General features: G+C 44.7%; 1 protein-coding gene across 12 annotated transcripts in view; it reads left to right on the plus strand.

Moving 5' to 3' along the window:
* LOC109870156 (calcium/calmodulin-dependent protein kinase type II subunit gamma) overlaps positions 1–12,276 on the plus strand; it is a 48,756-nt gene that overhangs the window by 15,722 nt on the left and 20,758 nt on the right. For all 12 annotated transcript variants that reach the window (XM_020460523.2, XM_020460531.2, XM_020460522.2 and 9 more), the window contains exons 6-11: positions 239–311; positions 6,249–6,351; positions 6,941–7,024; positions 7,546–7,640; positions 8,046–8,168; positions 8,835–8,918. In XM_020460523.2, the coding sequence (XP_020316112.1) occupies positions 239–311; positions 6,249–6,351; positions 6,941–7,024; positions 7,546–7,640; positions 8,046–8,168; positions 8,835–8,918 (562 nt within the window). The remainder of the gene's footprint in view (positions 1–238; positions 312–6,248; positions 6,352–6,940; positions 7,025–7,545; positions 7,641–8,045; positions 8,169–8,834; positions 8,919–12,276) is intronic.

The raw sequence follows: 12,276 nt of genomic DNA on the forward strand, positions 1-12,276 counted from the left end.
CAAGTTGGTCAAATGCTTATGAGGGGGTACTCCAGGCATAGCAAAATGTGATATGGGTACAGTAATGAAAAGTTTAAAGCAACTATTGTAATAAATCTGTCTCACTACTTTGTCTCTTTCTTTGTCAGACCTGTTGAGCTTTCTGTACAAACCAGGCATGTGTTTAGTGATGAAAAGATGACTGATTTGTTTTCTCCTTTTCTCACGCTAAACCCCCTTCTCTCCCTTTCCTCTCCAGTCAGTGTATCAACCAGATCTTGGAGAGTGTCCAACATATCCACCAGCATGACATCGTCCACAGGGACCTCAAGGTGTGTGTGTGTTTCTGTGGTGTGCGTGTGTGTTGCTTTAACTACCACACATACACACCTCTGTTTGTGGCCATGGCAACGCACTGCTCTCATCTCCCTCTTTATCCCCCTCTCTCTCTCCACTCGCTCCCCTTCCTTTCACAAAGGCCCGCTCTCTCTCTGTTGACCTCCTTTAGCCCTCGTCTTTTTTCACTCTCTCTTCTGCACTAGGGGGTATGAACGTTTAAAATGAGATTGGGTTAACGTTAAGAAGAAATCCTTAACTGCACTGTGAATGTCATTTTGTTATCACAAAACTCCCACTAACAGGTCCCCATCATCATAAAGGGAAAATAAGAATGTAACAAATACGTAATGCAACAATGCTGTAATGTTATTTGTATTTCTTTGCTACTTTGTTAACTGGAGCTCTACTGCAGGGAGAGAAGCAACTCATACAGGGAGCGGGGTAGGGGGCAGTGTGTATCTGAAGGACAAGGGGAGCAGGGAGATGGCAACCAAGTCCACTCGCACCGGTAGACTAACTTATTGCTAGTTATTTATCTCATCTTGTTACATAGTGCCCGTCTTGACTACATTAAACTGAGAGAAGCTAGCTAACGTTAGCATCCGACCTACTGTTAATATCAACCACTCCATTCAGATTATTAAGTAGCAGCCTACCTGTTTGCTCTTGGTGTTGTAGCTTGTCCTTCTCTTTTAGTTAACTTTTTTAGTTCTGTCATTACAATTCCATCTTCCATTTATTAGCCTAGATATCGCCTAATAACTTGCCACACCGAGGCACTAGCTCTGACTGTAGCCTAGTGCTGGGTTAATGACTTGTGATTGGATGATAGAAAGCGGCACTTGTGAAAAGCAAGCGCAGCAGCATAAATTACAATGTTCTCTCTCTGCGTGAAGGGTGATAGAAACCATCTGCATTGTGAATTCACTGTGCTGGGAGAGGGAGTGCAACCTTGTGGTGTACTCTCTCCAATTTTGAGTTAAAAAAAACATTTAAATCCTCCCCCTCCCCCCTTTCTGCCATTTGGCAGTACGTTCAACTGCAGACCACACGTAACCACGCCAGCCCAAGACTTCCACATCTGGTTAATCAGCTTCTTGGCAAAAGGATAAATGCTCACTAACAAAGATGTAAACAACCGGCCTCACAACCGCAGACCACATGTAGGCGAGCAGTTTGCCAATGTCAGAGTTGTGATCAGAGTGCCCCATGGTGGGGGTATGGGCAGGCATAAGCTATGGACAACCAACACAATGCACAGAAATACCATGAGATTCTGAGGCATATTGTGAAGCACAGGTATCTGTATTCCCAGTTGTGATATCCAAAGATATGGGCCTAATTAATTTATTTCACTTGATTGATTTCCTCCTCTGAACTTTAACTCAGTAAAATCAATTAAATTGTTGCATGTTGCCTTTATATTTTTGTTCAGTGTGTATTTGTGTGTGTGTATATATATGACATTGCTTGAATCGCTCTACTGAGGTTAGCTGTATTACCTATTGTGTGCTGTCTGCTTCGTTGGCCTTTTTTCCTGAGTGGGCTTTTACTGCAGTCCTTTACACACACACACACCACACACACACACACACACACACACACACACACACACACACATGCGCATGCAGTCTGCAGTGCTGTCTAAATGACTCTCAAGTGGTTTCCATGGCTACCACCATATGTCAATATATGGCTGCAGAGATAATTGTAGGAGAGATGGAGACCCACACACTGTCAAAATGTGGACAATTCCAAAACGGCTTAAAGGAAAAATCCACTCAAAGGGCTCTATATTTGGTTGGCGTTAAAGGGGCGCTGGTGTCAAAACGCACCTTATTTTACAATTTCATCATGTAAAATCAGGCGTTTTCCAGCCCTAACGCCAGGTTTGGCAATTTTACATCAGCCCGCTTCAGCTCAGCTGGAAAAACAACATGATCTCAAGTGATAATTTCAGGCAGCACTGATAGCAATATTTAAGATTTTTTTTGTTGTTGTGATAACTCAGCTGGTTATGGCATGGATTTTGACAACGGAAAAGCAGCCTATCCAGCCGTGACACACACTGCCCATATGTGCATGAAACGAGTAGCCTAAAGTGCTTTTGGTGCATGTATACTTCGTATTTAGAAACATAAAAACAAATGTTTTCCCACTGTTTTTATTTAATTCTAAAACCAAGCATGGCCTCCCCTCTCAATGAAGGCTTCTTTTATTTGTCTGCCGAATGCCAAGTAGTCAAGACTGTCGATAAACAGTTTGACTCCTGAGACCGCTTGGAAATAGATCATCACCAAAGCTTTATTAAAATATCAAGTTTGAGAGGAGTACAACGGTGAGCTGACATTCCCTTTTTTTATTTTATTTTTATCTATGTATTGTAGGCAGGCCCACATTTATTTTAGGCATTCATCCTATAATTTTGGACGTGCATTACACCCTCTCCATGATGTAGACTACGTGTCCATGCACTGTGAAACGAGAGATGAGAACCTGAATACCGGTGAACCCCGTATTTAGAAGTTACCTGTAAAAAAATTAAAAAAAATAAAAAAAAGAAAAAGAGAGAAAAAAGAAAATGGCTTGTTTTCATATGTTAAAGACCCAAGACCTGCCCTAGGCCTGCTATGGCAAAGGCTGGTTCAACAGCAATGTGTCTTTTAACATTGTTTGTTTGTTAAAAAAAAAATGTATTGCTTGTTTTTCATTACATTTTGTATTAAAATCCAATGATTCACCTTCATGGCGACAATGTCCGTGGCACGCTTGGAATGCCACTGCTGGAGATTGTGTGAATGTGATCTGATCTGTGAAATGGTTCTGATTTATGTTCATAAAACATAGGCCTATTTGGGAAATGTAAAGGTGAGTGGACATTCTCCCTTTCTCTTCATATTGGATCTTTGTCCAGCTCCTGTGAAAAGTGTGGATGTGCGTAAAACCCTTCATAGTCGGTTTTAATATTATATGCCCACGGGGAGAAATGATGGTGCCTGTAAGTGTGACACAGGCTTTTTTTAAACAAGTTGTTTTTTACATTGAACCTTTTATTTAACTAGGCAAGTCAGTTAAGAACAAATTCTTATTTACAATGATGGACTACAGGGCAACAGATGGTTTTACTGCCTTGTTCAGGGGCAGAATGACAGATTTTTACCCTGTCAGCTCGGGGATTTGATCCAGCAACATTTCGGTTACTGGCCCTAGGTTCTAAGTAATTGCATGGCTTCAATTGCATTCACACTGATATAGGGGCCTACTGTAAATTGCATCATGGCTGAACAAATAATTTGAAACATGGGGCGGCAGATGTGGTTATGTGGAGTACAAATGTTCAAGTTAACGTATTTAGCAAAGATAGGTCTACATTTTATTTTGTTTCTGTAAGCCATTTCACAAACTTAGACTAACATTGGAGTTGATTCTAAGGCAATGCATAAAATGCATACCGTAAATATACAATTTGAAGCAAACCGATATTTCGCCGTGAAGCACGTTCTGATTGGCAAGTGAGGGCTAAGCCTCGACTTGTTTGTTCATAAAAACCCAGCCCTTTCACGCTAATGCTAGCAAGTGCCAGTGGTGGAAAAAGTACCCAATTGTGATACTTGAGTAAAAGTATAGATCCCATAATAGAAAGTCACCCAGTAAAATACTACTTGAGTAAAAGTATTTGGAGGGAGAGAATCTCATGCCACTGTATATAGACTTATTGTTCTATTGTGTAATTGACCACGCTTGTTTTATTCCATGTAACTGTGTTTGTGTCGCACTGCTTTGCTTTATCTTGGCCAGGTCGCAGTTGTAAATGATGGTTCTCAACTAGCTTACCTGGTTAAATAAAGGTGAAATAAATGTAACAAATTTAAAAAAAATCTCTCATATATATATATATATATATATATATATATATATATATCTCAAAAGTATAAATCACTTCAAATTCCTTTTATCAAGCAAAGCAGACCGTACCATGTTATTGTTTAAAACATTTCCGGATAGGCAGGGGCACTCCAACACTGACATCATTTACAAATGCATTTGTGTTTATTGAGTCTGCCAGATCAGATGCAGTAGTGATGAAAGGGGATGTTCTCTTGGTAAGTGTGAATTGGACCATTTTTCTGTCCTGCTATGCATTCAGAATGTAACAAGTACTTTTGGTTGTCAAGGAAAATGTATGGAGTAAAAAGTACTTTATTTTCTTTAGGAATGTAGTGAAGTAAAATTTGTCAAAAACCCACCTTCAGTAAAAATACCTTAAAGTACTACTTAAGTACTTTACACCACTGGCAAGTGTGCCGATTTTAATTGTGGTAGTAAAAATGGCACATATTTCTTACACACCCCTGAACCTACAGTGCTACCGCCTGTGCTTAGAATTACCATTGCGTTTGTTTTGGGGCTCTATTTAACAAACTTATCTTGGTATTTTGTTCATTAGTCCAAAAAATGTTTTGCATGTCGGCAGGGAAGTTTTCAAAAATATTGGACTTTCAAGAAGCAAAGTGTCACCGGCCTCATGATGTAAAATACAGGGGTCAGCAAGCCGCGGCTCTTCAACATCCCCCTTGCGACTCCCTGGCTATTTATTTACTGAACATAAAATATAAACGCAACATGTAAAGTGTTGGTCCCAATATCCCCAAAAGGTACAATACGAACACAAGCGTAATTTCTCTCAAGTTTGTATGCAAATTTGTTTACATCCCTGTTAGTGAACTTTTCTCATTTGCCAAGATAATCGATCCACTTGATAGGTGTGGCATATCAATAATTTGATTAAACAGCATGATCATTATACAGATGCACCTTGTGCTGAGGACAATAAAAGGCCACTCTGAAATGAGCAGTTTTGTCACACAACACAATGCCACAGATGTCTCAAGTTTTTGGGGAGTGTGCTGTTGCCAGAGAATTGAATGTTCATTTCTCTACCATAAGCTCTACCATAGAGAATTTGGCCGTACGCTCTACCGGCCTCAACCGCAGACCACACGTAACCATGCCAGCCAAAGACAGCCAGATTCTTGGCAAAGGATAAATGCTCACTAAAGAAGATGTAAACAAATTTGTGCACAAAATTTGTGAAGCGCTTAGTTCATATGGAATGTTTTTTATATCTTTTATTTCAGCATGTGAAACATGGGACAAGTTGCATTTTATTTTTGTTCAGTGTAGTTAAAGCAGTATAATAAATATTGAGGACAATCAAACCTTCTGTTTCCATTATAATACTTGTGTATGTGTGTCGTTATTCAATTTCTTGCAGAGCGTTATGTGAATTTCAATTAATCACTGCAGAACAATATTTCCTTTGTTGGTAGGTTTTAAATTATTATTTTTTTTAAATCGATGTATGTTCACAAGATTCAATTCTCACTGCAACTTCACCAGTCAGATGCTACAACTGCTCTGTGACCCTGAAAGCTAGATTTCGTGGTAATGTGATCCGACCGATATCCGTGGTGCTGAATATCATAAATACAATGTTTAATGACTCATGCAAACGCACAGTCTCCCCATCTAACTCACAGGCCACAGAACTAGTGGGGGACCTGGTCACTGACTCTCTCACGTGCAAAGGACAAAAATGTATTGTGCGGCAACCTCAACACTTGTCGCTTCCAGTCATTAAAGTTTGACCCCTGACCTAGTACAATGTAAGGCATTGTTTAGGTAGCTACATAAGAGAATCAAAAACTTAATACTCCTCTCCCTCCATTTCTCTCTTTTTTGTTTTTTTCTCTCCCAACTGAATTGAATCATCTTTATTGACAGGATATGGATGTATAAATGTTGGCAAAGCCAAAGAGTTCGAAGCACATTTAGGGTTTACATATAGACCAATGCATCTCTGTCCCTCTCCATATCCCCCCCCCCTTTACACACAAACAAACACACGTTCTCGCTCTCCACCCCTTCAGCCTGAGAACCTGCTCCTGGCCAGTAAGATGAAGGGCGCAGCGGTGAAGTTGGCAGACTTTGGCCTGGCCATCGAGGTGCAGGGAGACCAACAGGCATGGTTCGGTAAGACCGCGCACACACACTCCTTTATGGACAGTGTTTTGTCATAAGAAACACACACTGAGTGTACCAAACGTTATGAACTCTCTCCACGACAGACTGACCAGGTGAAAGCTATGATCCCTTATTGATTTCACTTTTTAAATCTACTTCAATAAATGTAGGGGAGGAGACGGGTTAAAGAAGGATTTTTAAGCCTTGAGACGATTGAGACCTGGATTGTGTATGTGTGCCATTCAGAGGGTGAATGGGCAAGACAAAAGATTGAAGTGCCTTTGAACGGGGTATGGTAGTAGGTGCCAGGTCCACCGGTTTGTGTCAAGAACTGCTGCTGTGTTGTTTTTTTCATGCTCAACAGTTTCCCCGTGTGCATCAAGAATGGTCCACCACCCAAAGGACATCCAGCCAACTTGACACAACTGTGGGAAGCATTGGAGTCAATATGTGCAAGCATCCCTGTGGAACACTTTCAACACCTTTATAGAGTCCATGCCCTGACGAATTGAGGCTGTTCAGAAGGCAAAGGGAGGGGTGGGTACATTTTGAGTAACCTTCATCAGACCTAAATCTTATTTTTTCTTCTGCCTGGCAGGTTTTGCGGGTACCCCTGGCTACCTGTCCCCTGAGGTCCTGAGGAAGGACCCCTATGGCAAGCCTGTGGACATATGGGCCTGTGGTGAGCCTTTAACCTCTAACTGTAGGTGAAGAACAAATAGACGTGTTGGCTGACAACATCACACAAATGATGCGCGCACATCGATGGGGCCTGAAGCCTGCTTTTTGATTCTGAACAGTCAGATACTTTAGCTAGCAACAATGACAATCTGCCATGGGGGGAATCGTAGGTGGCTCGTTTAAGCTAGCTTTATCATGTTATTGATACAATGTCTTGTTTTTAGGTGTTTTTGACTGATTTTCATGTCAATACTAATGTGGGAACAAAAAAAATCGCTAGCTATCCAACAACTGTAATGGTGTATTTGCGACAAGTGCTCGTTGTGCAACTATGCTTTCAATAAACATTTGGAGACAAAATAGAAGTTGCATGTCAACAGTCTAAGCCATCCCTGTCTGTTTTGACCCATAGTTACGCACGCATCTAAAGCTGGGCTATGGTGCAGAGATCATAGATCTTACACCAGTTTTTACAGACAATCTAACCGCTCTCTTTCTCTCGGTCTCTCTCAACCTCTCCAGGTGTTATTCTGTATATCTTGTTGGTTGGCTATCCTCCATTCTGGGATGAAGACCAACACAAACTCTACCAGCAGATCAAGGCTGGGGCCTATGATGTGAGTCGGTTTGTGTAGGGTACAGTGTGGAGGTTGGCTGCACAGCTGGTGAATTTTTAATAGTGTCCGATTGAGAGCTGCACCTCAGCTATTGATCCCGTCAGCCTCCTGACGCATTGCAGAGGGGTGTGTGTGTGTGTGTGTGTGTGTGTGTGTGCGTGCGTGCGTGCAAGGGGTTATCCTCTCCTTGTCTCTAGTATTCCGGTTACACTGTTAATGAAGACTGGTACTGAGATTTAACATGGCAGACATTCATATACACACACATTTCATGCATCTTAGCATTCTGGATTATAGGAAGACATTGTTTACATGATATGAAACATGAAGAAGTACATTTGTGTTGCGTACATAATGCAAATGCTGGTCTCTGTATTTCTGTTCATTTTCCTGCCTCATCTCTAGTTTCCCTCTCCCGAATGGGACACTGTTACGCCAGAGGCTAAGAACCTGATTAACCAGATGTTAACTATTAACCCTTCCAAGAGGATCACTGCTGATCAGGCTCTCAAACACCCATGGATCTGCGTAAGTACACACACAAACCTGTATATGGCAACACAAAATCACATTCGCCTCACATTCTGCTTTGTGTATTGTGTATAGGGTTGCAATGGGACGGTTTTATTGTAGTTAACTTTCAAAGTTCACCTGTACTACCAATATTGTTTAAACTTTTATGGAGTTTTATCACATGACGTCTAGTGCCCTTTTTTGGGTACTTCAGATTATCACAGGTGTCTGTAATTATGTCTGGCACTCTGTGGCCTCATCACATTTAAAATAATCAAATAAGATGCTTTTAGAAATTAAACGGAATGATAAAGATGTAAATGTGTCGGTATGAAATGTCCTTTATTGTACCATGTCTGTCTTTTGTAAATGATTTAGCTTCAAACTGGTGGCAGTTGTCAAAGTCAGTAGCTGCAGAGTTAATTGAAAATAATGTCATTGTTGATTAGATGCTTTTTTTTCTTCAGTAATTAGGTTATTACCATATGGCCTATTAGAAAACCATGGAAAATATGGGCACAGATATAAAAACCTAATACTATATGTTAATACATTTTTCATAAATATTCAGCAATACAGTTCCAAAATTGTCATAGACTATTATAAATTCCGCTAACTTTGGTAAATTACCGGTAGTTTTGCAACCCTAATTGTGTAATACTTCTCTCTCACCTCCTATAGCAACGTTCCACCGTGGCGTCTATGATCCACAGACAGGAGACAGTGGAATGTCTGCGCAAGTTCAACGCTCGGAGGAAGCTCAAGGTACACTACTGCTACTGACCCCTACACGTCTCTTCTTCCTGCTTTCCTTCGCTACCTCCACCCCTTATACTGTTCCTCCTCTTCTTCCCTATACCTCTCCTTCTCCTCTGGCTCACTATACCTCTCCACCTCCTTTTCTCATCTCTATTGCTTCTTTATTCACACTCATCCTCCTGATCCCCTATACACCTCTCCCCCTAGACCACATAATTTTCTCCTCATTACCCCCCTAGACCACATCCGCTTTCTCCTCATTACCCCCCCTAGACCACATCCCCTTTCTCCTCATTACCCCCCTAGACCACATCCCCTTTCTCCTTATTACCCCCCCTAGACCACATCCCCTTTCTCCTCATTACCCCCCCTAGACCACATAATTTTCTCCTCATTACCCCCCCTAGACCACATCCCCTTTCTCCTCATTACCCCCCCTAGACCACATAATTTTCTCCTCATTACCCCCCTAGACCACATCCCCTTTCTCCTCATTACCCCCCCTAGACCACATAATTTTCTCCTCATTACCCCCCCTAGACCACATCCCCTTTCTCCTCATTACCCCCCTAGACCACATCTTCCTTTCTCCTCATTACCCCCCCAGACCACATCTTCCTTTCTCCTCATAACCCCCCCTAGATCACATCCTCCTTTCTCCTCATTATCCCCCCTAGACCACACCCTCCTTTCTCCTCATTACCCCCCCTAGACTACATCCCCTTTCTCCTCATTACCCCCCCAGACCACATCCCCCTTTCTCCTCATTACCCCCCCCTAGACCACACCCTCCTTTCTCCTCATTACCCCCCTAGACTACATCCCCTTTCTCCTCATTACCCCCCCTAGACCACATCCTCCTTTCTCCTCATTACCCCCCCTAGACCACATCCTCCTTTCTCCTCATTACCCCCCCTAGACCACATCCTCCTTTCTCCTCATTACCCCCCCTAGACCACATCCTCCTTTCTCCTCATTACCCCCCCTAGACCACATCCTCCTTTCTCCTCATTACCCCCCTAGACCACATCCTCCTTTCTCCTCATTACCCCCCCTAGACCACATCCTCCTTTCTCCTCAATTACCTACCCCCTAGACCACAGCCCCTTCTCCTCATTACCCCCCCCACCACATCCCTCCTGTTCTCCTCATACCCCCCCCGAGACCACATCCTCCTTTCTCCTCATTACCCCCCCAGACCACATCCTCCTTTCTCCTCATTACCCCCCGTAGACCCACACCCTCCTTTCTCCTCAATACCCCCCCCTAGACCACACCCTCCTTCTTCCTCATACCCCCCCTAGACCACACCCGCTCCTTTCTCCGCATTTACCCCCCCTAGACCACACCCTCCTCTCTCCTCATTACGCCACCCTAGACCACATCCCTCCTTTCTTCCTCAAGTACCCCCCGTATACCACACCCTCCTTTCTCCTCAATACCCCCCTAGACCACCACCCTCCTTTCTCCTTCATTACCCCCCCTAGACCACACCCTCCTTTCTCCTCATTACCCCCCCTAGACCACACCCGCCTCTCTCCTCTTACCCCCCCTAGACCAACCCTCCTTTCTCCTCATTACCCCCCTAGACCACACCCTCCTTTCTCCTCATTACCCCCCTAGACCACACCCTCCTTTCTCCTCATTACCCCCCCTAGACCACACCCTCCTCTCTCCTCATTACCCCCCCTAGACCACATCCTCCTTTCTCCTCATTACCCCCGTAGACCACACCCTCCTTTCTCCTCAATACCCCCCCTAGACCACACCCTCCTTTCTCCTCATTACCCCCCCTAGACCACACCCTCCTTTATCCTCATTACCCCCCTAGACCACACCCTCCTTTCTCCTCATTACCCCCCCCTAGACCACACCCTCCTTTCTCCTCATTACCCCCCCTAGACCACATCCTCCTTTCTCCTCATTACCCCCCCTAGACCACATCCTCCTTTCTCCTCATTACCCCCCCTAGACCACATAATTTTCTCCTCATTACCCCCCCTAGACCACATCCCCTTTCTCCTCATTACCCCCCCTAGACACATAATTTTCTCCTCATTACCCCCCCTAGACCACATCCCCTTTCTCCTCATTACCCCCTAGACCACATCCTCCTTCTCCTCATTACCCCCCCCTGGACCACATCCTCCTTTCTCCTCATTACCCCCCCTAGACCCAACACCCTCCTTTCTCCTCATTACCCTCCTAGACCACACCCTCCTTCTCCTCATTACCCCCCTAGACCACACCCTCCTTTCTCCTCATTACCCCCCTAGACGCACACCCTCCTTCTCCTCATTACCCCCCCTAGACCACACCCCTCCTTTCTCCTCATTACCCCCCTAGACCACACCCTCCTTTCTCCTCATTACCCCCCCTAGACCACACCCTCCTTTCTCCTCATTACCCCCCTGACCACACCCTCCTTTCTCCTCATACCCCCCCTAGACCACACCCTCCTTTCTCCCATTACCCCCCCTAGACCACATCCCTTTTCTCCTCATTACCACCCCCTGACCACACCCTCCTTTCTCCTCATTACCCCCCTAGACCACACCCTCCTTTCTCCTCATTACCCCCCAGACCACACCTCCTTTCTCCTCAATACCCCCCCTAGACCACACCCTCCTTCTCCTCATTACCTCCCCTAGACACACCCCTCCTTTCTCCTCATTACCCCCCTAGACCACACCCTCTCTCTCTCCTCATTACCCCCCTAGACCACACCCCCTTCTCTCATTACCACACCCTCCTTTCTCCTCATTACCCCCCTAGACCACATCCTCCTTTCTCCTCATTACCCCCTAGACCACATCCCTTTTCTCCTCATTACCCCCCTGACCACACCCTCCTTTCTCCTCATTACCCCCCCTAGACCACACCCTCCTTTCTCCTCATTACCCCCCTAGACCACATCCTTTTCTCCTCATTACCACCCCCTGACCACACCCTCCTTTCTCCTCATTACCCCCCCTAGACCACACCCTCCTTTCTCCTCATTACCCCCCCTAGACCACACCCCTCCTCTCTCCTCATACCCCCCCTAGACCACACCTCCTCCTTTCTTCCTCATTACCCCCCCCTAGACCACACCCTCCTCTCTCCTCATTAACCCCCCCTAGACACATCCTCCTTTCCGCCTCATTACCCCCCTAGACCACACCCTCCTTTCTCCTCATCACCCCCCCTAGACCACACCCTCCTTTCTCCTCAATACCCCCCTAGACCACACCCTCTTTCTCCTCATTACCCCCCCTAGACCACACCCTCCTTTCTCCTCATTACCCCCCTAGACCACACCCCCCTCCTCATTACCCCCCTAGACCACATCCTTTCTCCTCATTACCCCCTAGACCACATCCTC

This window comes from Oncorhynchus kisutch, linkage group LG25 (assembly GCF_002021735.2).
Source record: "Oncorhynchus kisutch isolate 150728-3 linkage group LG25, Okis_V2, whole genome shotgun sequence".
Classification (NCBI taxonomy): Eukaryota; Metazoa; Chordata; class Actinopteri; order Salmoniformes; family Salmonidae; genus Oncorhynchus; species Oncorhynchus kisutch.